The 25000-nt window shown below is 52.8% G+C and overlaps 1 protein-coding gene across 1 annotated transcript in view; it reads left to right on the top strand.

Annotated features, from left to right (window-relative positions):
- Nucleotides 1-3538: 3538 nt before the first annotated feature.
- The window catches only part of gse1b (Gse1 coiled-coil protein b), a 70344-nt gene continuing 48882 nt past the window's right edge, over nt 3539-25000 (top strand). The window contains exons 1-3 of the mRNA XM_056279389.1: nt 3539-6046; nt 8870-9013; nt 9059-9116. Of these exons, the coding sequence (XP_056135364.1) occupies nt 3539-6046; nt 8870-9013; nt 9059-9116 (2710 nt within the window). The remainder of the gene's footprint in view (nt 6047-8869; nt 9014-9058; nt 9117-25000) is intronic.

A 25000-nucleotide genomic window follows, 5' to 3' on the forward strand; every position in this document is an offset into this window, starting at 1 on the left:
TAATAAATAGCCGTTTATTTTTTGCTGGCTTTCTTTCTGTCTTGCTTTCTAACCTTCTGTTTGTGCGTGCGTGCGTGCGTGCGTGCACACGCGCACGCCGGCTGTGTTTAGCTCTGCTTTTAGGTCATGGCCAATATGAACCAGTGGGAAGGCTTATCAGTGATTCTGCTAAGCCTGGGCGAGATTGTCTGTGCAAGGGATTCCCTATACGATGCAATACCGAGTACTGACACTGGGGGGCGATATTGTTAGCTAAAGTTGACAGCACGGTATGGCACTATGTAAGGAATGAGTTTGCAGTGAGTAATGATTGCTGTTGAGGGCGCATGCTGAATGATGAGTGAAAGACTGACTTGACTGATGGATGTCCCCACTGCAGTTTCTACCACTACTCCAGGATACATGACTCGGCTGCAGTAAAGCTGAGCAGTGTATCGACAACTTGATGTAAGATCGGTGGTGTGATGTGAGACTGGCTATGGTCTGGATCTCGGAAAGTTTCTGAGATCCTGAAAAGCTTTCACAGATTTCCTCACCTGGATTATCGAGCGTGCGTCAAGACACGTGGTCTGGATTCTGGTCATCGTGACGTCGTGCTGTAACTTAAATGTTGTCGTTCCCCGGTCTTAAAGGCTGCGTCGCAGTACAGTGCTGCACTTTTCTGAACTTATTCAGCAGTTTCAGCAGAGTGAAAGGAACAGTAAAGGAACAGTAAAGGAACAGTAAATGACTGCCTGCTTGGTCACCACTGCCACCAAAAATAGAGTTCCCTCAGCTTACTTATTTCATCAAAGACTTGTAAAAAAAAAGAATGAGCTGGAATTATTTCTGCTTTTCTGACTTTTTGTCCTTTTGTCTGTCCGTCTGTCTGTCTCTTCCTGTCTTTCTATCTGCATCTGTATGTCTATCTGTCTGTCTGTTTCTGTCTCTGTCTGACTACCTGTCTCTCTTGTCTGTCTGTCTGTCTCTGTCTGTCTGTCTGTCTGTTTCTGTCTCCCTGTCTGACTATCTGTCTCTCTGGTCTGTCTGTCTCTCTCGCTTGCTCTGTCTGTCTGTCTGTCTGTCTGTCTGTCTGTCTGTCTGACTCGCTGTCTGTCTGTCTGTCTGTCTGTCTGTCTGTCTGTCTGTCTGTCTGTCTGACTTACTCGCTGTCTTTCTTTCTGACTGTCTGTCTCTGTCTGTTTGCCTGTCTGACTGTCTCTCCGACTGTCTGTCTGCACATCTGTATGATTGTCCATCTGACTGACTGTCTGTCTGTCTGTCTCTCTGTCTGACTCTGTCTGTCTCTGTGTCTGCCTGTCTGTCCATCTGTCTGCCTGTCTGTTTCTGTCTGTCTGTCTGTCTCGGTCTGCCCGCCTGTCCCTCTGTCTGTGTCTGTCTATCTATCTGTCCGTCTGTCTGTCTCTCTGTCTGACTGTCTGTCTTTCTGTCTGTCTGTCTGTCTGTCTGTCTGTCTGTCTGTCTGTCTGTCTGTCTGTCTGTCTGTCTGTCTGTCTGTTTCTCCCACTCTCTTTCAGAGATTTCTCCGTAGAGACTGGTCAACATTACCCAGGAATCTCCTTGTCCCCCAAACATGCTCGGTTGCCATGTTGGACAGGAAAACAGTGGACCTGGGGAGTGGAGAGGTAGGGAAAGGGCAGGCAGCTTATGAGAGTCTCGGCAGTGTCATTAAAAATCTGTCCGGGTTGCCAGGTTGGAAAGCCTAGCAGCGTTTTGTTTTTTTTTTCTTCTCTGTTGAAACAATAGGATTAGGATTAGGGGCCTAAGCGTCCCTGAGGGGGAGGAATAAGGGGACAGTAGATTAGCCGGGGGGCCGCATCCAGCTGGACGGACAGACATAACTGTTTACGTGTGTCATTGTTAGATGATGCGATCGGATGTCTTTGTCTTAGAAACTGGAGAAATGTGTTTGGGGGATGGAAGTAGAAATGTGTGTGGGGTGGTGGGGGGGGGGGTACTATGGTATTTGGTGGCTGGGTCAGAATGTTTGACAGTGCCGAGACCTTCAGCTCCAGTTTCTTCCTCTCTCCTTCAGTGACTTTGTTGCAGGCTTATTAAAACACACGACGCCGGCCCCCTGCCCTCCATCATACCAACCCTGCCCTAGAGCAAGCTTTTCGGGCTGGTTTGCACGTGTGAGGGGCAGGCGGCTGCTCAGATGGGTGACGAGAAATCAAGGTAGCCGAGCCAGCTACAGTGTGTACCTGATGCCACAAGCTGCACTCCATCTGATCTGTGGTGTAAAATGATGAACCCAATTCCCCCCAAAAACAGGTGGTCAGGGGTTGGCCTGCAAACTCATGGCCACGCATCCCGTGATGGAGTCCACACCGAGCGGCAACTCTCAGCCTCAACACAAAAACCCAAGCAACCAACCCCAGAAGCCATTGCGGCAGTTGGTGCAACATTTGTGCAGAGCAACTGAATTTTAACAACCGGAAACGTGACCAAGACTTTAAGCCCACGATAACGCGAGAGGATTGGCGCATCATCCGCACGCAAAATTGGATTTTGGCGTCTGCGTTGCACGCAGTGTGTAAGTGCAATATCGTGTACGCAGACCGGTGGGACCGGGACCGGGACCGGGTGGTTGCCCTCTCCTTATCCCACCATCTTATCGTCCTCGTTGATCGATTCGTGGGAATTGCCGCATAGTTGTTCCTGTCATGATTTAGTAACACTGACAGTTCGTTTATATAACGGTCAGGGAGTAACGATGAAGGCTTCTGGGAAACCCAAAAAAAAAAAAACCCCAAAAAATGCAAGCCGCTCTCCTGCACGCGTGCATGAAGAAAAGAAAAAAAAGAAAAGTGCACGTCGCGTGAAATGTGTTATGGATTCCTTGTTTACGGCCGTCACGGTGAAACGGGAGCTCGCTACTGCGAAGATTTCTTGCTCATAATTCCTGCACAGTTATCGGGGGGGGGCTGGCAGGGGGTGGAGGGTTGCCTTTGGGGGGTGTCCGTGAATTGGAGATGGCGCTGTGTACAGTGTCAGCGAGTTAGCGGCCAAAGTTTTCAAAGCGCAGGCAGGAAAGTTCGCCAGAGAGAGAGAGAGAGAGAGAGGGGGGGGTAGAGAGAGAGAGAGAGAGAGAGAGACGACCCGTGTTTCCAAGTTTTTCCTCTCAGCTTTCCCTACGAATTTCCAGCGCTATCATGAGGACTGCGGACTTTTAAAAAAAAAGAAAAGAAGAAGAAGAAGGGGGGGGGAACGCTTCGCCGTGGCTCGTGAAGGCTTCGCGCGGATCTCTTCCTGCACTTGAAATAAACGGGAGGGTAACGGTTTGCTGACTTTCGATTGCACGCTTGTCGTTTCAATGGGCTGCGGTCCACCCTATCATTCAGTCAGCGACTCGGACCGCGACTCGACTGACTGCTGCGCCGCTTCCTAGAAAAGTGCGCTGTGGCGAAAATGACTTAACGCTCCGTATCATGTAGCCTAGCAGTCTTGGGGTGTTTTTTTTTTTTTTTTTTTAGTGGTAACAATGAACTCCCCCCGTGACAAGGAACTGGCACCCTTATCGCGGAAACACCGACTCATGGCCGCAGCAATGCCCGGCGAGGACGCTCCGTTGCCCGTCAACACTCCCAGGATCGATCGGAACGGACTGGGACTGGTTCACTGTTTCATATGCGGCAGCGGCGTCACACCTGGCAAGGAACTGCGGCTGCAGGTGAAATACCAAAAGGAGAAGAGCCCCTTCTTCCCGTTTCTGCAAAACCAGGAGCCGGCGCCGGGTGCGTGTGAGGTGAGCCCGGACGGACAGGCGCTGGTGTGCGCCGTGTGCCACTGCTTCCTGGCGGAGCAGTGGAACTCCTTCGAGCGGAGCCGCACTCCCGTCGAGAAGCGCATGTACTGGCTGAAGCGGCCTTACCAGTGCGACTCCCGGCGGGCTCCGCAGGAGTGGAACATCTCCTACGACCTGGAGAGGAGGATCGGCGGCGGCGGGCACAACAACTACGAGGGCGCCGACTCCGACTTCTCCTCCTTCTCCGACAACGAGAACATCTCGGACCAGGAGCTGGATTTCGCCGAGCGAGCCGGCGCGGTCAGAGACAAGTGTTTCAGGACGCCTGGCAAAACTCCGAGAGACGGTAACCGCAAGAACAGCGGCGCCGTCATCAGCGTTAAAAGCAGCCCGGACTCGCAGCGGGCGGTCCGGTACCCGGTGGGGGTTTGCGGGGCGCAGCCGGGCTCACCCAAAGCGGATGGCGCGCTGCCCGCGGCGCGGCGCGCCACCTCCACCGCCACCAAAACTATGAATCACGTCTGTCATCCGCCGGAGTCCGCGGCCAAGCCTCCGGAGAGGACCCCGCAGCGGCGCTTCGACAGCCCTGTCACGCACACACCTGCGCAGGACAACGGCATCATTATGTGCAACAGGCAGGGGCCCGCAGAAGGGAATGTCAGACACGCGGAGCCGCGTCACATCCAGCGGGCTGCCGACGGCAGCTGCGCCTCCGCCAGACACCCAGCTCTGCTGTACCGGGGCAGAGGGGAGGACGCACTGTTACCCGGCGGCGAACGTGACCTAGCTGCTCCCAAGGAAAACGACATCAGCAACTCGGACCACTCGGACGAGGACGAGATTAACATCACGAGTGATGACGACGACAGGGATTTGCACAGCGGTAAGGTGGGCTCAGTGGTCCAGCTCAGGCCGTCGAGGGACCTTTCGGTGAGGAGTGGGGGCCAGCCGTATCAGGCCAGCGGCGGTGCTGTCGCCGGTGCCAGTCCGGACGGGTACACCTGTTATATATGTGGCTGTGGGCTGAGGCACGACGGGCGGTTTACAGTCAGTGTTCAGAAACAGGAAAGGGCACAGAGTGAGCCCTTCTTCCCCTTCCTCTGGCTCGACTCCCCTCCCCGGGGCGCGGTGCCCATAAGTCCAGCAGGTACCACGCTGGTGTGCGGCAGCTGCCACACCTCCCTCATGCAACAATGGGAGGGCTTCCAGCTGGCGGAGGTGCCAGTGCTCCAGCGTCTTTATGTGGTCCCCCTTAACCAAGCCACCAATGCACTTGGTCCTTCCTGCCTCGCGTCCCGGGAAGGAAGGCCTCCAGAGCCCCCGGAGAGCTTACCTGAATCCAGCGCTTCCCCCCGGGAGGCTTGTTACCTCTGTGGTCAGGAGTGTGGGAGGGACCTCAGGGTGGCATATGCACAGGCTGGTGTTGGCAAGTCCCGAGGTGCTATGTACTTCCCCTTTATCAACATGCTGCCCTGCCCCCCCAGTGCCCAGAGAGGGAGAAATGGCCGCGTTCACTGCTGCCCGCCGTGCCACGGCATCCTGGAGGAGATCTGGGGTGCGTACCGACTCAGCCTCAGCGAAGACCTCATCACCTCCGTCAGCTCTTTTTTGGTCAGGTACCATGCTGCTTTGGCTGTGGGGGGGTCTGGGTTAGCCCACTCTCAGGCGGGAATGGTCTCTGGCACCGGTGGTATGGTGTCGGTGTGTTACCTGTGTGGTGCTGAACTAGGTCCGGGAGGAGAGTACCAGCTGCACGTCAACCCACCCGGACGCTGCGGGGAGAGAGAGCCCTTTTTCCCCTTCCTCACCGTCCACCCTCCCGCCCCCCGCGCCAAGCCGGTGGACGCGACCGGCCTGGTGTCTTCGTGCATCCTCTGCTACCACGACCTGCACGCCCAGTGGGTCCAGCACGAGAGCCAGTCCCTGGGTGCCCCCAACCCTTCCACCTCTGTCTCGTCGGGCGCCAGCCTACCGCCGGCCAGCTCCCCGTGGGCCCGCCAGTACAGCTGCGAAGCCTTCGTGTGCTTCTTCTGCAGGCAGGAGCGGCGCAGGCAAGGCGGGCTGTGTGCGGTCACCGTGGCCAAGCTGCCCGTGTTCCTGTACGCGCCTCGCAGCAGACGCACGCTCCTGGTGGACAGCGGGGGCCGACTGGTGATAGGCTCCTGTGTCGAATGTAAGGCCGTGGTGCAGGTGGGCCAGAGCATGCAGCCGGACAGGCAGAGGGACAGGGACGAACGTGGACCGGGGAGCAGGGGCAGGAAAGAAACGGAACCCAGCCCTCCTCAGCCGAGACACAAGGTAAGACACCCCCACCCCACCCCACCCCACCCCACCCCCCCAAAAAAAAAACCCCCCAAACTTCTTGGTGTATGATGCTGCTACAAATCTTTGGTCTGGCTGCCGTCGTGACGATGAGGAAGATGTCAGTTTCCTGGTTGCCATCGCTCAGTCTCTATTGCCACACCGCAGCGCGGCGGCGTGTGCTTTGCGTCCTCCTCAGCCCACGCTCACAAAGGGCTGACGCTGATGTGTGGGTGTTCTGCGCAGAGGGGGAAGTTGTGAAGAAGTGGTGAAATCAGGTGGCGACTATATTTAGACACTGAGGTCTTTTTTTAACTCCCCTGGAATACGTGCTCGTTTCCACCGAATGCGTTGACGCCGTCGAAACACTTCCCTATACGGCGCCGCCCGCGGTCTCCACTTTTTTGCAGCGGAGTAGAAATCTGAAAGGGTGCGTGTGCGTGTGTGTGTGTGTGTGTGTGTGTGTGTGTTAGACCTAACAGGCGGGAGTCGAAACAGCTGGGAGACCATGATTAGACAAACAAAACTGTCCGTCAGAATTCTCTTCTTTAAACACCAGAGGAGAGCTGCGGGGGTTTCAAGGCCAAGGCCTCGTTTTTTCGCTTTCTGCCTGTTTGTTGTTTGAGTGTACGTGTGTGTGTGTGTGTGTGTGTGTGTGTGTGTGTGTGTGTGTGTGTGTGTGAGAGAGAGAGAGGGAGACAGAGTTTATTTAAGTAAGCATGAGCGAGTGTGTGTCTCTGCGATGGACGGCGTGTTTTGGTTGGAGCATATTGGATATACCCATACTATTTATAAGTAAGCGAGTTCAAAGCCAGTTTTTCCTCCCTATCTGCGTTTCTAGATAGAGTGGTGGGGGGGGGGGGGAGGGACTCGGGGGGTTTGCAAACCGGCGTCGGAGGTAATCGGCGCCGTCGAGACACAAGTTTGATAGCCGCGATGGAGTAATTCCCTAGCAATGTAAATGTGTCACGCTTTCTGATAGCTGCACGGGTATGAAAGGAAGGAGTTTTCTTCCGGGGCCGTCGTTTCACCTTGCACTCAAACATTTGGGAGTTGATTGGGCGCGCCACATGACAATATCGGGTTGATATAAGCAAACCCGTAACCCACGTCGACACCCCAGAATTTATTTCTGACGGTGCCGAACTGGATCCGGGACACATGGTACAGTTAATTTGAGTTAGAATTTGAGATAGTCGTAAACACTTTATCGGCGGATGCTAATAGCAAAACGAAATGGGAACATAGATGTGCTATATGAGTAGGACTTGGACCGGGCGTCTCAATATAGATTATTTGGTGAAAGGTTGTCCCCCTTGTCTCCGATTCTGTTTGTGAGACTCGTGGACAGGATCTCAAGGCGCAGCCAAGGTGAGGAGCGTGGCCGTTTTGGGAACCTCGGGATTGCGTCTCTGCTCTTCGCGGATGACGTGGCTTTGTTGGCTTCGTCAGAACCTGACCTCCAGCGCACACTGGGGCGGTTTGCAGCCGAGTGTGAAAGGGCCGGGGTGAGTCAGCACCTCCAAGTCTGAGGCCACGGTGCTCTACCGGAATATGGTGGATTGCTCCCTCCGGGTTGGGGATGACTTGTTGCCTCAAGTGAGGGAGTTCAAGTATCTCGGGGTCTTGTACACAAGTGAGGGTAGGATGGAGCGGGGGGTTGAGAGGCGGATTGGTGCAGCATCATCAGTAATGTGGACGTTGTACCGGGCCGTTGTGGTGAAGAGGGAGCTGAGCCGGAAGGCAAAGCTCTCAATTTACCAGTCAGTCTTCGTTCCAACCCTCAGCTGTGGTCATGAGCTTTGGGTCGTGACCGAAAGGTTGAGATCGCGGATACAAGCGGCCGAAATGAGTTTCCTCCATAGGGTGTCTGGGCTCAGCCTTAGAGATAGGGTGAGGAGCTCGGACATCCGGAGGGAGCTCGGAGTAGAGCCGCTGCTCCTTCGCGTCGAAAGGAGCCAGTTGAGGTGGTTCAGGCATCTGATTAGGACGCCTCCCGGGCGCCCACCTTTGGAAGTTTACTGGGCATATCCAACTGGGAGGAGACCCCGGGGTAGACCCAGAACTCACTGGAGGGACTACATGTCCAGTCTGGCCTGGGAACGCCTTGGGATCCCCCGGGAGGAGCTGGAGGGCATTGCTGGGGAGAGGGACATCTGGAGTGCCCTACTTAGCTTGCTGCCACCGCGACCCGACCCCGGAGAAGCGGCTGATGGTGAGATGAGATGAGATGGTTAAAGGTACAATCCGCAGTTATTGCACACAGCACTTCTGCTGTTGTTTTGGTCAGACTTTGTGAATGTTGTCCGGCCCTGTGACGGCCTGGCGGCCTGTCCAGTGTGTCCCCCCGCCTGTGTCCCCCCGCCCGATGACTGCTGGGATAGGCTCCAGCACCCCAGTGGTTTGGATAATGAACGAATGAATGTTCGCTTTGTCGCTTGCAAATAAGATACCCAGCCAAAGCCGCATCGCTTCCACTTCCCTTTGAGGCTTCCAAGGTGTCTCGATTTCTCCTGCCCAGTACTCTGCGTTGTTGACCCGGCGGTGAGACGTGTCAGTGCTCATGTTGTCCCACACACAGCACTGCACGCATCGCGGACTGCACCTTTACCCCAACGCGGCGATGTCATGAATTACACGATGATTTTATTTGACGGCACGTTCCCTCGGATGGCACGCTATTTAGCATGCCTGGGGGTAATCTTCGAGCATGCAGTTGTCTCTTGACCCCCCCCCCCCTAAAACGGGGGTTTGATCCCAGATTGAGGTGTTACAGTGTAATGTTGGCCCCAGTCTAAGCCTGCACCCCCCCCCCCCCAGGAAGCAAAGCCGACGTTCTGCTGCAACTTCTGCAGCATGCAGTACGTTAAGCCGTCGTGGGATCGGTGGAAGTGTGAGTTGAAACAGAAACACATCACCGGGAAAGACCCCGCGGTCGTAACGTTGTGTACACAAGACGTCCAGGTAATTTGTAATCTCTGAATGTGTTGGGTGTCGCTGCTTTCCTAGGTGGTCCAGATGGGCCGGCTCACACAGCAGCATGCTTCTGCTGAGGACAGATCATGCTGTCATCCATCGCATTTCTCTCTGCTTTTATGTGTGTGTGTGTGTGTGTGTGTGTGTGTGTGTGTGTGTATATATCTTCCTTCATAGCTTTGTTTCTCCACCCTCCTCGTTCGACAGCTTGATTAATCGTAACGGCGCCGCTCAGCCAACGAGTCTTTTTCTTCTTCTCCAGATAGATAGGAGGTTGAGAATGGTTGCGAGGCTGTTGCGCAACACACGGGGAACCGGGGCAACGAGAGAACGGTGATGTGTTAATGAGGAGAGAGCCCGGAGGCCCCTCGGACAGGCCGGTCATCCCTGCGAACGGCTCACTCAGGACGGAGGCGCTCAGACTCCCGACTGTCCAGCCGGGGAAGGACACGCTGTAGAGGGAGAACATCTGTGGATGCCATTCACACTCGGCAACCTCAACGTGTCGCACACTCACACCAGCTGTCTGGAACGCTCCCACTCCTCTTCATTCCTCCTAGCTGTCTCTCAAACTGTCTCCCTCCTGCCCTTCTCTCTCTCTCTCTCTCTCTCTCTCTCTCTCTCTCTCTCTCTCTCTCTCTCTCTCTCTCTCTCTCCCCCCCCCCATTCTCGCTCATATCCCTTTGTGTTCTCCAAATTGAGCCTGCGTGATTCGCCTTAGCACTCAGATGGGATCCAGTCCCGTAGATGAGTGAACCGCATTTCACCCAAAAACAGCCCAGACACGGATGGGACTCGAGAGTACAGCACGTCCGTACTAATCCCGAGAAATTTGAAAATGTTGTTTTTCATGGCGAAAGAAAGAGGGGGTAGAAAGTTGTCCACGCGAGCGTTTTCCAAGTCTCCTCCACCGGCCATGTTGCACGCCACTGGAGCCAGGAGCGTTATGCCGATGATCGCATGACAGATTTCGCCCCTTTCGAGAACATTTTTTCGGCGATCAAAACAGATGGATGGATGGATGGATGGATGGATGGATGGATGGATGGAAGAGGGAAAGTTTTGCAGTTTATCCGTGTGAGTCTTGTATGCACTCTTCAGGCCGGGGTGGAGAATAAATCTGGGGACAGCTTTTTTTTTTTTTTGCCCGTCAGGGCCCGGGGTGTCACGGGGTGGGTGTGTTGTGAGGGGGGGGGGCATGTTTGAAGGGTGTGTTAGGTGGCGGTGGTGGGGGAGGGGGGGGGTGTCGCAGGTGACACAGTCAGCCAGTTTTGGCCTGAGCGAGGCCGGTGACCTCATGGCTGTGGAAGTGCTGCCGTTATGTGTGTGCGTTGAGAGAGATAGAGCGGGGTGTGAAGGGGGGGGTGTGTGGGGGGTGGGTGGGCTCGAGGGGGGGGGTAACAGGTGCTCTGTCCTCTGTTGTCATACTATCTGCCTGAGAGGGGTCTGTCATCACTGGCCTGTCAACCATCCTGCTTTCCCTTAGCCCCAGTTATAAATGGTGGACGGAGCCGTGCAAAGGTGAACGCACGCACACACAAGCACACGCAAACACATGTAAACAGACGTGTGCTCATTCCCCCCCCCCACCCACCCCCCACCCCACCTCCACCCCCCACCCCCACCAAGTTAAAAAAAAAATCCTAATCTAAGTATATAGTAGGAGCTAAACAGCAGGCAATCACGGGCAGTAGTTGAAATAGCATGTGCCTGCTCTGTGAAATGAGACACTGACAGACACGGCCCAGGCAAGACACAGACCAATCACAGCCGAGATGGCAACCAGCATCTTTTTTTTGTACCCCCCCCCCCCTCCTCCTTTTTTTCCACCCAGTTGTACTTGGCCAATTACCCCACTCTTCCGAGCCGTCCCGGTCGCCGCTGATCCGGGGAGGGCTGCAGACTACCACAACGCCTCCTCCCATACGTGTGGAGTCGCCGGCTGCTCCTTTTCACCCGACAGTGAGGCGTTTCACCAGGGGGACGTAGCGCGTGGGAGGATCACGCTACCCCCTCACCCCCCGAACAGGCGCCCCGACCGACCAGAGGAGGCGCTAGTGCCGCGACCAGGACGCATACCCGCATCCGGCCTTCCACCCACAGACCCGGCCAGTTGTGTGTGTAGGGGCGCCCGACCGAGGAGCCGGAGGCGACACGGGTCACCGAGGGTCTCGGCTTCCCCTCACGATTGCGGTTGGATTGGTACGAGAGCGTTCGGAGGTACTAAATACACATGTGTGCACCTTGTCCAGTGTGAAACGTGACAATGTGGTTGGCTGCCGTGAAAGGCGTGGATTAACCCCCTGAAACTAAATCTGCCTCAGCACTCTCCTGCAGCCAGACCTGTTAAATATAATTTACACACACACACACACACACACACACACACACACACACACACACACACACACACACACACACACACACACACACACACACACACTGGTGGTGGCTGCTAGACATCGTGCTCTCCATCTCGGCTGCTATGCGTGCAATTAGTGAGAAGACGTGTGGGTGCAGACCACCAGTGGGGGGGGGGGGGCTGCTTTCAGCGGATCGTACGGCCGCGCCGTCGGCAGAGCAAGACGGACGGCAGCTGTTGGGGGAAGTGGACTCATTACCAGATCTGAACGATCTCCCCCGGTGCCTGTTATCTCAGCGACGGTCTGGGTGGCTCTCTTCTGCTCTACTAGATACGATACAGTAGAGGGCAGCAGGGTGGCGTGGTGCTTTGGGTTCAAGCCACTGTGTCAGCAAGCACCCAAACCCGATGTCCCCGTGCAGGACGGTGAGCATCAACCTGCCCCCGAAGGGGTACCGCGTCTCACCCGGCGCTCCGGATGTCAGAGACGGATGGATCGATAAACACATAGAATAGATTCTCATCTGCTTTTTTATTTTATTTTTAGAGACAGAGATGATCGAAACGACACCGGGGGGGTTGGTGGCTAGGCCCGTGCCCCCAGCAGCCCGTGGTCCCGGGTGACTGGAGTGGGTCTGATGGCCCGGTTCTGCGTGTAGCTGCTTATTCAATCCGTACGTCCGCTGGCCCGGGAGATCTTTCCGCAGGCCTTTCGGCCGCATGTCTGCAGCCGCCGCCGAGTACTCGTGACGGACACAATCGCTGTCAGTCATCAGAGCCGGGCGGGGAGAAAGGCATACCTACATACATGCAGGTACACACACACGTACAATGTGTGTGTGTGTGTGTGTGTTTGTGCGTGCGTGCACGGGTCAATGTGAATGTGTGCGTCTTTGTGTTGATTCAAGTATGCATGTGTTTATCTTTGTACGGTGGTCTGCTGCTGTTCTGGGTGGACGATGTCTTCTGACCTGTTGCAAGAGTGGAGACAGGTTTCCGCGACTGAGTCCGCTCAGTGTGCGTGTGTGTGTGTGAGAGAGGGAGAGAGAGGGAGAGAGAGGGAGAGAGAGAGGGGGGGAGCATTGTGCAAGCTGCAGCTTATTTTCCCTGGTTTTATTTCGTGCTGCTAGTGTTTCAGTCAGGAGTGACACGGTGAATGAAGCGAGGATAATGTTTATTTATAACAGACGATTTAGTGGGAATTAAGTCGTGTTAAGGAGGTAATTTAGAGTCAACGGGGAGAATTTTAAACGGAGGGGTATTGGCCCTGAGCAGCGGCATAGGAAATCCCCCCATGGGGTTCAGACGCCGGTGGTGGTGGCTGACGGCATCTGCTGAGATGATGGATAGATAGATAGATCGATAGATAGAGAGAGAGAGAGAGAGAGAGAGAGAGAGAGAGAGAGAGAGAGAGAGAGAGAGATAGAGAGATAGATAGATAGATAGATAGATAGATAGATAGATAGATAGATAGATAGATAGATAGATAGCTCGATAGATAGCTCGATAGATAGAGAGAGAGAGAGAGAGAGATAGAGAGAGAGAGAGAGAGAGAGAGAGAGAGAGAGAGAGAGAGATAGATAGATAGATAGATAGATAGATAGATAGATAGATAGATAGATAGATAGATCGATCGATCGAGAGATAGTCCAGTTCTTCTCAGACAGGAGTAGTAACCCTACCATGCATGTCTTGTTGATGGTGGGAGGAAACTGGAGCACCCGGAGGAAACCCACTGCAGACACCGGGGGGAGGGGGGGGGGCATGCAAACTCCGCACAGAAAGGACCCGGGACGGCCTGGGGTTCGAACCCGGGACCTTCTTGCTGTGGAGGCGACGGTGCTGACCACCGGGCCGGCCACCGTGCCGCCCCCGTAAGGCCGGCGAGGTTGATGAAGAGATGAAAGGGATGATGGTGCGAGGCCTCGGCGGTGATGGGGAGGCGGAGGGGCGCGCATAACAGCGGCACGGGTGCAGTAGAGGCGGAGAGAGGAACACCTTTAACCACACAAAGGCTAAGCACGCAGGTGTGTCGCTGTGCTGCCGGATAGACGAGAACAGCTGATGTGAACAGCTGATGGGTCAACGGACAGGCCCGGACACTGACAGCAGGGGGCATTAAGAGTGGGCATGCGTGAGAGATGAGAATGGCAGGGGTGAAATACGGAATATAACTACAGACCCTATGCATGCAAAAGATGTGTGCGTCTGCCTAACCTCATGCACGTTTGTGTGCGGGTGTGTGTGCGTCACACACAAGTGTGTGTGTGTGCTCGGTGAAACGGTGGGAGTATGCTCCCAACTGCACGGCCCATATCATGTAAAGGAGGTATTTTCTGTGACAGGAAAAACATGCCGGCGTCCTGACAATACCGCCAAGGACGATTAATCACGCTGACACAGGTGGGTGACGGGAACAAGCGGGGGGGAGGGGGGGTCGGAAGAGAAACTGGAAAGGGGAGAGGGAACAAGCGATACAGTGAAAAGGCCCGAAGAGAAACAAGGGCTAAGGAAGAAAGGAGGGGAAAAAAGGAAACCGCGGCTGAGAGAGAGAGAGAGAGAGAGAGAGGTGAAGAGGGTTAATGAGATTTGAATTGCAGCCAGTAGAGAACGCTGCAGAAAGGAGACCCATTGCTCATTAATGGCTTCAAAGGAGGCTGCTGTCGGAAACGCATTGTTACCCACACAACCAGCATTACCTGGACGTGGAATGTTTCCCAGGAGCTCCTGATTAGAACGGCCGGGAGGTCACTCCTACCAACAACGACCGCGGGCGGTCAAAATGACCGCCGGATTTACACTCCGTATTCTGTCGAGATAAATGCCCAGTTGAGATATCGATGCGTTGCCTGTGTTAGAATGTCTGTTAAGAAACGACAGACACTGGGTCCGCGGTGGTGTAGCGGTCTAAGCATCGGCTTTGTGTCGATGCGGTTGCCCACTGGGGACCGGGGTTCGCGCCCCGGTCTCGTCAGATCCGACTATGGCCGGACTCGATGAAGCTGCAATCATTGGCAACGCTGTCTTCGGGAGGGGGGCGGAGTCTGCTTGTGTTCGTCACATGAACGCGTCCCTGTGTGTGTCGGAAAAGCAGTGGTTCGGCCTGGAGTCACCTTGTAACGAAAATGGGGGGGGCGTCTCCTTCCAGACTGCCGGCCGGAGAGATGCAGTTGGCGAACGCACGCAGTACGAGGGTGGGTGTTTTAATCAAAATAGCGATCGATTGGCCACTAAATTGGGAGGAATCAGAAATAAATGTATAAAAAAAAAAGAAAAAGAAACGACAGACACCAAAATTAACATTTTTCAAACAATTCAAAATGGCCGCTGTCCAAACGCAAATACCGCAACGCCTCGGCGGTAGTCACGGCGCGTCTGTAATGGCCTCCATACCCAGACATGTCGGAAATAACCAGACATCAAGTTTAGACCGTTCCTCCGCACTGGAGGACGCTAGTGTGTTTCTAGGGCAGAGCAACGAACGCCACGAAGGAAATGACGCAACGGAGACACGTCACGAACAGCGACATGGCGCGCACGACCGCGCGCAAATTACGCGTGGTCTTTCCGGCGGCTCATGGTCGTTTTAGGTAGATCTCGTGCCTTTTTTTGTGTGCGGTTGATGTGAAACCCATTTTAATGCAAATATATATGCAGGTCTGTATCTTTTTTTTCCAGAAAGTTATTAAACTTTAAAAATCCAAAACGGCCATAATGACCGTCTTGGTCGTTCTAGTGAATTGTGTCAATTCCAGTCCTGCATGTTCAGCGCTGTGTGTGTGTGTGCGCGCATGCGCGTGCGCGCGCCGTGTCGAAACCGTTGTGCGTGTCCAGTGAAGTCTCTGCAGCTGTGCTCCTCCGCTCGCCCCGCCGTGGAGTCTGACAGACAGACTTGCGTTTCACGGGGAATCCTCTGGTATTTGAGAGGCTTAATTTCAAAGCCGCTGGAGGTGGGTTTTGATTCGGCGCTCTTAAGCCCTAATCACTCTCTTCCCGCCAGCGTCCATCCCTGCAGCATTCTTGCCCGTACTGGAGAGACAAGACCAGATCATGCGTACGCCAGATGAGTTGGAGAGCCGGGATTTCGCTCCTCGGCCTTGTGTGGAGTCACATATCCAGCGCCACGCTCCAGCGGTACCGCGGCCGGCCTCTTCCCTTCCCTAGACTTCTACCGTCGTCCCTGTGGCCTGCTTATGTGGTGTGTGCGTGTGTGCGTGTGCGTGTGTGTGTGTCCGGTCTAGTGTTTAACACAGCGGCGCTAGCCTGTGCGGTGTGAAAGGCTGGGATTGTGCACCCTGCGCCACAGCTCACCGCGTCATAGGAAAGAAAAGGCTTTTGATCTCAACAGAACCGCCGCGACCTCTCGACCCCTCGCACATATGTACACGTGCACGTGCATACCTACACGCGCGCGCGCATTTGCGGACACACACACCGTGCAACAACACACTTTGCATTTTCTCTCATGTTGGATGAGCTTGGGTGTAGCAGTAGCCCAGATGGGTCAGAAATATGCCGAGAAACGCTTTTGCAGAGCGACAGACTGAAATCCCCCCCCGGCCCCCCAAGAGAAGAGAGAGAGAGAGAGAGAGAGAGAGAGAGAGAGAGAGAGAGAGAGAAGAGAGAGAGAGAGAGAGAGAGAGAGAGGGAGGGGTAAAGGGCAAGAGCAGGGTGGGAGGGAGTAGACATGAATGGGGCTCCTGAAAGCGAGAAGACTCCTTTCCATTTTTGGGATTATTTTTTTCGGCATTTTATACCTTTATAGGATAGTGAGGGTGGAGGCAGACAGGAAATGGGGGGGGGTATGACTTGCGAGAAATGTCGCTGGCTGGCTTCGAACCGGCGATGCTGCAACCGTGCGGTATGAGCCGCAATCAGGCGGCTGCGGAGGCGCTGACTCTTTCCAGCTTATCCAGATTTTTTCTGTCACGTTAAGGTGCGGCGCGTCATTGGGGCGGACAGATTGAACGGTGATGGTCTGGTGGGCCTGCGTGACGAGGAGGGAGAGAGCTGTTCTGGCTTCGAGGTGGTTTCTGGATCTCCGAGCCGGCTTGTGTCATCAGGAAAGGGAGTGCTGTGGGTTTGGGGAGGGTGGTGGTGGGGGGGGGGCGCTGTGGTATGTAACCTAGACGGTAGCCGCAGGGAGTTTTTTGGTGCAGCTGAAAAAAGTTCCGCCGATGACAAATGAAGGCGTAATGACCTTTGACCCCGGCTGGGCCGAACGAGAGGAGATACGGATGGTGAATCGGCGACCGGGGAGCGAGGTCGGCCGAGGTCCTCGTGTCACATCGGAGGTGCAGAGCTTGTGGCTGTTGACACATGCTTGCAGCTCTTCGGTGTTCGCAGCTCGGTTGAACGCTCTGTAAAGGCGTCTTATCTAGGATGGAGTAAGTGGCGGTGTTGCTCGTGAAGGCGAGCACAATAGGCAGTCTGGAATACCGTCCATTGTTCCCAGGAATAGATCGATTGAATGGCCACTCATTTTGTCTTGCCTCCGTTAGACTTGCTCGCTAGAACCAGCTGAATGGATGGGCTGAAAGGGGAACAGAGAGGGCAGTGTCCCCATGGCATGCTGGCACCACAGACCCCGCTGTGTCCTGTTTCCATCAGTGTTTGTGCATGTGCCCAATTGGCACCACATTGTGCGTATGCACTGGGCCAGGTTGGGGACGCAGTCTGGTAAACTATGTGCGAACTATAAGACCGAGGATTCCCACTTGTTAATAGGAGCACTGTGTGTGTGTGTGTGTGTGTGTGTGTGTGTGGGAGGTAGAAGCAGAGAAAATGGCAGAAGAAGAGGATTTGTGCCAGTCTATATGGCTGCTGCAGGGCTGGGCGATACTGACGTAATCAAATATCAATATTTTAGACCGACTGAAATTGCGCCAAATCAGCATGCGGAGTGATGACGCCGTACCGGATCGGTCGAGGCCCGCATTAACAACGGCCAGCATTGGGTGCCGTGCCCTCACGGGGGCCTGATGGAAACTGTAGAAATCCGCTGTGGCGACCCCTGAAAAACAGGGGAAAAGCCGAAAGAAGAAGAAGAAGAATATGTTTGACTTGGGTACCTCAATATCAATGACGTCATGACGTTTTGAGGATGCTGTCATAAGATTTTGCATGCAATGAATGTGGAGAAATTACCATCAGCAATGTGGATATGTTGTCTGCACAGGTAGAAACATTCAGCGTCCGTTTTTGAACAGTTGAACAGGTTCAGGACATGCAGCCTCGAAGACCAGGGAATGACAACTTTTACGTTATATCACCGTATTACAAGAACCGAAATCCCAGCCGATATATCGTCTCATCGCGATATTGGTATTGTGCCGATATATCGCCCAGCTCTGGTCAGTAGCCGTGTTTCCATCACACCGAGTTTTTTTTGCCCTTTCTGAAGTAACGCGGTAGAAAATGGTGGTTTTTGCTTTTGTTGGTGGAGTTTCTGCACCAAACGGGCGATGGAAACCCATTTGTGGAATGACAAAAGAAATGCGACTAGAAATCAACCGCACAACCAGCCGCTTCTCCATCTTAACAGCTCTCTCTCTCTGGTGGGTGGTGAAGTGTGGACGTATGATGCAGGACGCGTGAAACTAGAATCAGGGTTTTATTCACTTCAGACAAAGCTGATGGATAAAGAACTGAATTCACATTTAATTTTTTCATTGCAGCTTTAGAAATGTTCATTTAAAACTGCAACAGGATCTCGCAGAAATACGTGAAATTACCACGACCTCTTAACACTCGCAATTACGTGGTGCCGGCACGTAATGTGTTGAAATCACGTGCCGGCACCGTGGCAACGATGCCAATGGGAAGTCAGTTAGGATCCTTTGTCGTGTTATTGTCATTCGACTGAATTTATTATAGAGCCTCAAGTTACGATTTTTTTTGTTCTCTAAAAACACCGAATTGTGTGTGATATAACCAAGGCTTGGCGTTTTTATTTTTCAAAGCCATCCCAGCATGCCGAATTTCGCCACAAGGGGGCACTGTTACATAACCTCACACGAACAGGAACGACTTTTGCATCCGTGGGAACATAAAATTTGAACCGATCTGCTCCTTTTAAAAAAATCTGGGTATTTTTCGGTGAAAATCGGTAAAAGCCGAAAACGCCGAGCCTTGGATATAACTCGTTTTGATGTAATGAGGTTTAGGGTTAGGGTTAGGGTTAGGGTTAGGGTTAGGGTTTTTAGAGAACCAAAAAATCGTAACTAAGGCACCATAATAAATTAAATTAAATGACAATAAAAACAGGGTGACATGGTGGCGCAGTGGTTAGCGCGGTCGCCTCACGGCACGAAGGTCCTGAGTTCGAGCCCCGGGGTAGTCCAGCCTTGGTGGGTCGTCCCGGGTCGTCCTCTGTGTGGAGTTTGCATGTTCTCCCCGTGTCTGTGTGGGTTTCCTCCGGGGGCTCCGGTTCCCTCCCACAGTCCAAAGACATGCAGGTCAGGTGAATTGGGCGTACTACATTGTCCTTAGGTATGAATGGGTGTGTGTATTTGTGTCGGCCCTGTGATGAGCGCGACCCGAGAGCAGGATAAGCAGTTCAGATAATGGCTGGATGGATGGACGATAAAAATAACAATAAAATCAAACTCCGTTAACAAGAAAATATGAAACACCGCTCATTGCGTGATGCTGTTGAATCAGGGAATCCGTGTGTCCAGCACGACAAAGGGTCCTAATTGACTTTCCATTGGCATTGTTTCCGTGGTGGCGGCAAGTAATTTTAACACATTACGTGCCACCGCCAGGTGATGCGAGTGTTAAGGGGTCGTGGTCATTTCACATACTTCTGAGGTCAGGTTGTGAAATTGGCTCAGCAGTTCGGTATGAAACGTGGCTAGCATCCCGCCGGACAGCTATCCTTTCACTATCATTTCATATTATCTTGCAGAGGACAGGAATGCTGGTCTACTGGTGTCTGTCGGTGCCGTGATGAGTTTCTCTTCGTGATGCCGCACATTGTTCGCCCGGCATTTGGAGCGGAGCCAAGAAACCAAGGACTGGGCCCCTCACGCAGCTCCGTCGCTCCCATTTCAGTCCCGTTCTTGTTTCGATACCATGTCTCTCTTTGACCCCTTTAATCCTTTCTGACATAATGTTCATATTCTCATATTGATCTTCCCCCTCTGTCGCTTTGCGCTCGCTTCGCTGTGTGTCCTGACCGGCCTGTGTCGCCTTATGGAGGCCTGGCCCCGAAATGGAGTCTCAGGCCTCCTCTTTATGCATCCCCTTCCCATCCTCTGTACCGTTCCTCTGTCCGTCATTCGCTTAGCCGTCATTATGCCCGCATGCTGTAGCTGAGTACTGTCACTGGGGCGCAGCAGGACGTGAAGGCGGTAGCAGGGCGGTGCTGACGAGAGCGGATAGCCGCGAGGCCGAGCGGCGAGCTGTGCAGTTTAGAAATCAAAGTTTCCCATACAGATCTGCTCTGCTGGGGGGGTCTATCCCCTTGTTCCAACACTACTTTCTAGGTCTCTCTCCCCCCTCCCTCCATCTATCTCTTTATCTACTTCCAATCTTTCTCTTTCGGCACGGTGGCCCAGTGGTTAGCGCTGTTGCCTCACAGCAAGAAGGTCCCGGGTTCGAACGCCAGGCCGTCCCGGGTCCTTCCTGTGTGGACTTTGCATGTTCTCCCTGTGTTTGTGTGGGTTTCCTCCGGGTGCTCCGGTTTCCTCCCACCATCAAAAAGACATGCATGTTAGGGTTGATACTCCTGTCTGTGCCCCTGAGCAAGGCAGTGGAGAGAAGAACTGGAGTTGGTCCCCGGGTGCTGCACGGCGGCTGCCCACTGCTCCTATATGATAGGATGGGTTAAATGCTGAGAACACGTTCGTTGTAACCTACAATGACAATAGAGTGGCTTTCTCTCTCTCGCTCTCTCTCTCTCTCTCTCTCTCTCTCTCTCTGTGTTTCTATCTGAAGCACAGTCAGTAACTATGTTTCTGTCCGAGTGTTTTTGTGTCTTTATGCAAATTTTGTCATTTCTAATAAAAAAAAGGCAAGATGGAAATGGCAAATATTGAATAAAATCCCCAAACTTCGCATTAAAGTTTGTACTGCTTAATGTGGACAACATTTTTATTCTCTTTGAAGAAATGTGGAAAAAATGCAACATAAAGCATTTGCTGAATGAAAAAATGAAGTGCAGATAGAATTAGGCTAGGTCACATGATCAGCTGTTTATTGATACTAACTGCTCATGGGGGTGGAAGTATGGACAGATGACAAAGACATGTAAAATCACAGTGTTCTATTCATTTTAAATTCGTTTAAAAAATTAGGATAGGGCATCCGATTAGCGTGGCGGTCTATTCCGTTGCCTACCAACATGGAGATCGCCGGTTCGAATCCCCGTGTTACCTCCGGCTTGGTCGAGCGTCCCTACAGACACAATTGGCCGTGTCTGCGGGTGGGAAGCCGGATGTGGGTATGTGTCCTGGTCGCTGCACTAGCGCCTCCTCTGGTCGGTCAGGGCACCTGTTCGGGGGAGGGGGAACTGGGGGGGAATAGCATGATCCTCCCACACGCTATGTCCCCCTGGCGAAACTCCTCACTGTCAGGTGAAAAGAAGCAGCTGGCGACCAGTGGTGGAATGTAACTAAGTACATTTACTCAAGTACTGTATTTAAGTACAATTTTGAGGTAATTGTACTTTACTTTTCCATTTCATGCTACTTTATACTTTTACTCCCTACATTTCAGGGGGAAATATGGTACTTTTTACTCCACTACATTTAACAGCTTTAGTTACTAGTTACTTTCAGATTTAGATTATTAATGCAAATTATAAATAAAATAACAATGATATATTTTATAGGCTAAGCTACCCAGTAGTATATAAAGTAATTGAAATTAGCGCCACATTTACCAGCTGCAACATTCATGTGACGAACACATTATTGCATCAATAATTATAGTCCAATAATATGATATATGATTCTGAAACGGGCCATTCTGCATAATGAGTACTTTTACTTTTGCTACTTTACGTGTATTTTGATGCTAATACTTCTGTACTTTTACTTTTTTGAATGCAGGCCTTTTACTTGTAACAAAGTGTTTTCACATTGTGGTATTGCTACTTTTACTTAAATAAACATTCTGAATACTTCTTGCACCACTGCTGGCGACTCCACACGTGTCGGAGGAGGAATGTGGTAGTCTGCAGCCCTCCCCGACCGGAAACAATGCGATTATGTAATCGTGCTCCAAAATATCAACAATGTTTAATGTTGACACATCTTGCCTGTTTCATCTGATGAGTAGTAGGCCGACTCGAGACTGAAAAAGCGAATGCGGCAATGACGAACAATATAGAGGGGACTGTTAATGAACTCGCTTGTTTATTGCTTTTTTTTTTACTTCACAGAATATTCTGTTCATCATCGCAGGTGGGTCGTTGCATGAACACGTTTCGGAACCACCGACCCAAATAGTTTGAGCGGTAAGTTTCCCGTCTTTCTTTTTTATGTGTAGTTTTTTCCAGTGCTTATTGACGATCCGACGCTAAGTTTTGCCATGGGTGCCGCCCCGGGAGCCCGGCTCAGTTCAGTAGTGCCCCCCGCCCCCCGCCCCCCGCCCCCCCCCCCCGGAGCAGAATGGTGATCGGGTTGCAAAAGCTGCCCCGCTTTGGTGGGGGACTTAAGGTTTTATTGTTGTTAAACAGGTTTGACTCGGTAATTACAGGGGACAAAACAACTGTAACTATAGCCGACTGTCTTCATCAGCTGCCCTTTGGCCCTGACACTCTCTCTGAGACACACACACACACACACACACACACACACACACACACACACACACACACACACAAATACACACATACATACAGTGTATACACAGACACACGCACACTCGTGTACACACATGCTCAGAGTCACATATACATAGACTGAAGCATTGTATGAAGCTGCCTGTGTGTGTGTGTGTGTGTGTATATGTGTATATGTGTGTATATGTGTGTATATGTGTGTGTCTGCCAGGTGGTCTGGAGCACTAGCAGGTGTTTGCTCTCTGAGACGGGTTGGCAAAGTGAGTCGGATTGTGCCACAGCTGTGTGTGTGTGTGTGGTGCGTGTTGTGTGTGTGCGTGCGGTGTGTGTGTGTGTGTGTGTGTGTGTGTGTGTGTGCGTGTGTGTGTGCATGTGGTTCAGCACCTGACACGGCTGGAGTGTGTGGCGGCGTGGTAGCTAATAGTAGAGCGGCTTGCCTTCCAGACTTTTTCCATACAACTACTGTTTTCAGTCGACTGACTTATCACTCAGCTGTTGTTGAAGAGCTTTGTGGGTATAAATCTACATTCTTCTGCTCCTCTCCTAATCTCACCAGACCCCCCCCAACCCCCCCCCAACCCCCCCCCCCCTCTCTCTCTCTCTGTTTGCTCTTGCATCCTCCTCTCCCTCTGTTGATACCCTTAGAGCTATCCTTCTACTGATAGCTGCAACTTGGGATGCACCGATACGATACTGGTATGGGCCCGGTATCGCCGGTATCGGTATCGGTATCGGATATCGGGCCTATACCGGGGTAAAATTGAGCATCGGTGTCGGGAGAGTTTACCCAAGACTAGACTCCAATACCAAAAGCTATGAGTAATGTGTCATGCTGTAAGTAAACCAAAGTGGTTTGGCACGTTGTACATGGCACATGGCTTCTTTTCTTCTTTTTTTTTGGCACATTGAAACTTTTATTTCTTTAATGGTGAAAAAAAAAAGGCTGATTTTTATCTCCGTTGTTTTGCATATCAGCCCCCTTGCTAATGGTCTAAGTCTGCACCGTTGGCTTGGATCGGCCCTCGTTACCAGCAGATACTAAAGTAAAAAAAAAAAAAAGCGGTATAGGTATGTCCCTTCCTCCAGCAGGGTGAGGAGAGGAGCAGCTCGCTCTCCTCCTGCTGCTGGGACAACTGGCAGTACCGGCTGGAGCCAGAAAAGCCCCCCCCCCGTAGTGGACTAAATATAATCCACACCCTCTCACCCCGTTCACGGGACATGCACAGCAAGGCCGTCCAACCAACCGGCTGCTAGAGAGTTTCACTCTCTTTTTGTCAGCCAACCAGGAAAAGATAATCATTAACATACCGGCGAACTTCTGGGAGCTCGTTCTGGCCAGAGCAGACTTGCTCCACTTGGAAAACCCCCCTCCGTTTCTGTCCCGTACTCCTGGCCCCGTCCCCTACAGCTGACCCTGACTCCAGCCCTCCTCCTTTCCAGACACCTGGCCTCTCGCATACCTCCGCCTGCCCTGCCAGCTCCGGGACAGCTGGGGAAAGGAGACGCGGTGGGGAGGCTGGGGGGGTGTGGGGCAAGGCCTCCAATGGAGCTGGACTTTGTCTGCGATTAAATAGGGATGTGCTGATGTCGATACTGGTGTCTTATGTTGGGCTGATACGAGGCGAAAGTGGAGCTTCGGCACAGGAGATTTTACCCGAGACTCAAATCCTGCACCAAGAGCCGTGATATGTCATAGATATAAACAAATTGGCCTGAGTTATTGCATTTTGGCAAATGAAAAAACTGATTCCAGCTCAATTATTTTGCCCATTGACCTGAAACTAACGGTCTAAATCTGCACTTGTCAGCAAAAGCAATGGATTGGATCAGTACTCGGTATCCGACCATAAAAGGGATATTGATGCACCCTGGGCGGCACAGTGGTGCAGTGGTTAGCATGGTCACCTCACAGCAAGAAGGTCCTGGGTTCGAACCCCAGGGTTGTCCACTCTTGAGGGTCGTCCCAGGTCGTCCTCTGTGTGGAGTTTGCATGTTCTCCCCGTGTCTGCGTGGGTTTCCTCCGGGTGCTCCGGTTTCCTCCCACAGTCCAAAGACATGTAGGTCAGGTGAATCGGCCGTACTAAATTGTCCCTAGGTGTGAATGTGTGTGTGCCCTGTGATGGACTGGCGGCCCGTCCAGGATGTCTCCCCGACTTCTGCCCAGTGACTGCTGGGATAGGCTCCAGCATCCCGTGACCCCGATTGGGACAAGCGGCTTGGATAATGGATGGATGGATGGTGCATCCCTAAATTAAATATATCTACAATCAGGCATGGCCTCATACTGATGCCACATCTATCATAATCGGCGGTCACTCGGGGTCAAGAATGACTGTCCTAGGATGCCTGTGCCTGACTTTGTTTAATGTGGAGAGACTGGTGCACAGACAGTCACCACACGGTCCTTGACAGATCCGGGTCAGGATCCAGTAGCATGGAGTCCAAGGCAACTGGGGACCCATTTCTGCTGCAGCCTTCATCCGCCTTCCCAGCCGTTGTGATGCTTCCCTAAAGTCAGCCATCACCCTCCGCCTGTTCCACCGTTGAGGTCTTGGTCAGATTGCTCTTTGTTAGGGACCTCCAGCTTGACCACTCCCACCATGGGTGACCCTACCAGGAGCATAGCTCCAGCTCTCGGGATCTCAGGGTCATGCAAGTTTCTCCACCATGACAAGGGGACAAACCACGGAGATTTGATTTTGATATGCTTTAGTGATCCCTGTAGGGAAATTCCTGTCTGCATTTAACCCATCCTAGCTGTGTAGCTAGGAGCAGTGGGCAGCCCCCGTGCGGCGCCCGGGGACCACCTCCAGTTCCTCTTGCC

The sequence above is a fragment of the Lampris incognitus genome, chromosome 4 (genome assembly GCF_029633865.1).
Source record: "Lampris incognitus isolate fLamInc1 chromosome 4, fLamInc1.hap2, whole genome shotgun sequence".
Taxonomy (NCBI): domain Eukaryota; kingdom Metazoa; phylum Chordata; class Actinopteri; order Lampriformes; family Lampridae; genus Lampris; species Lampris incognitus.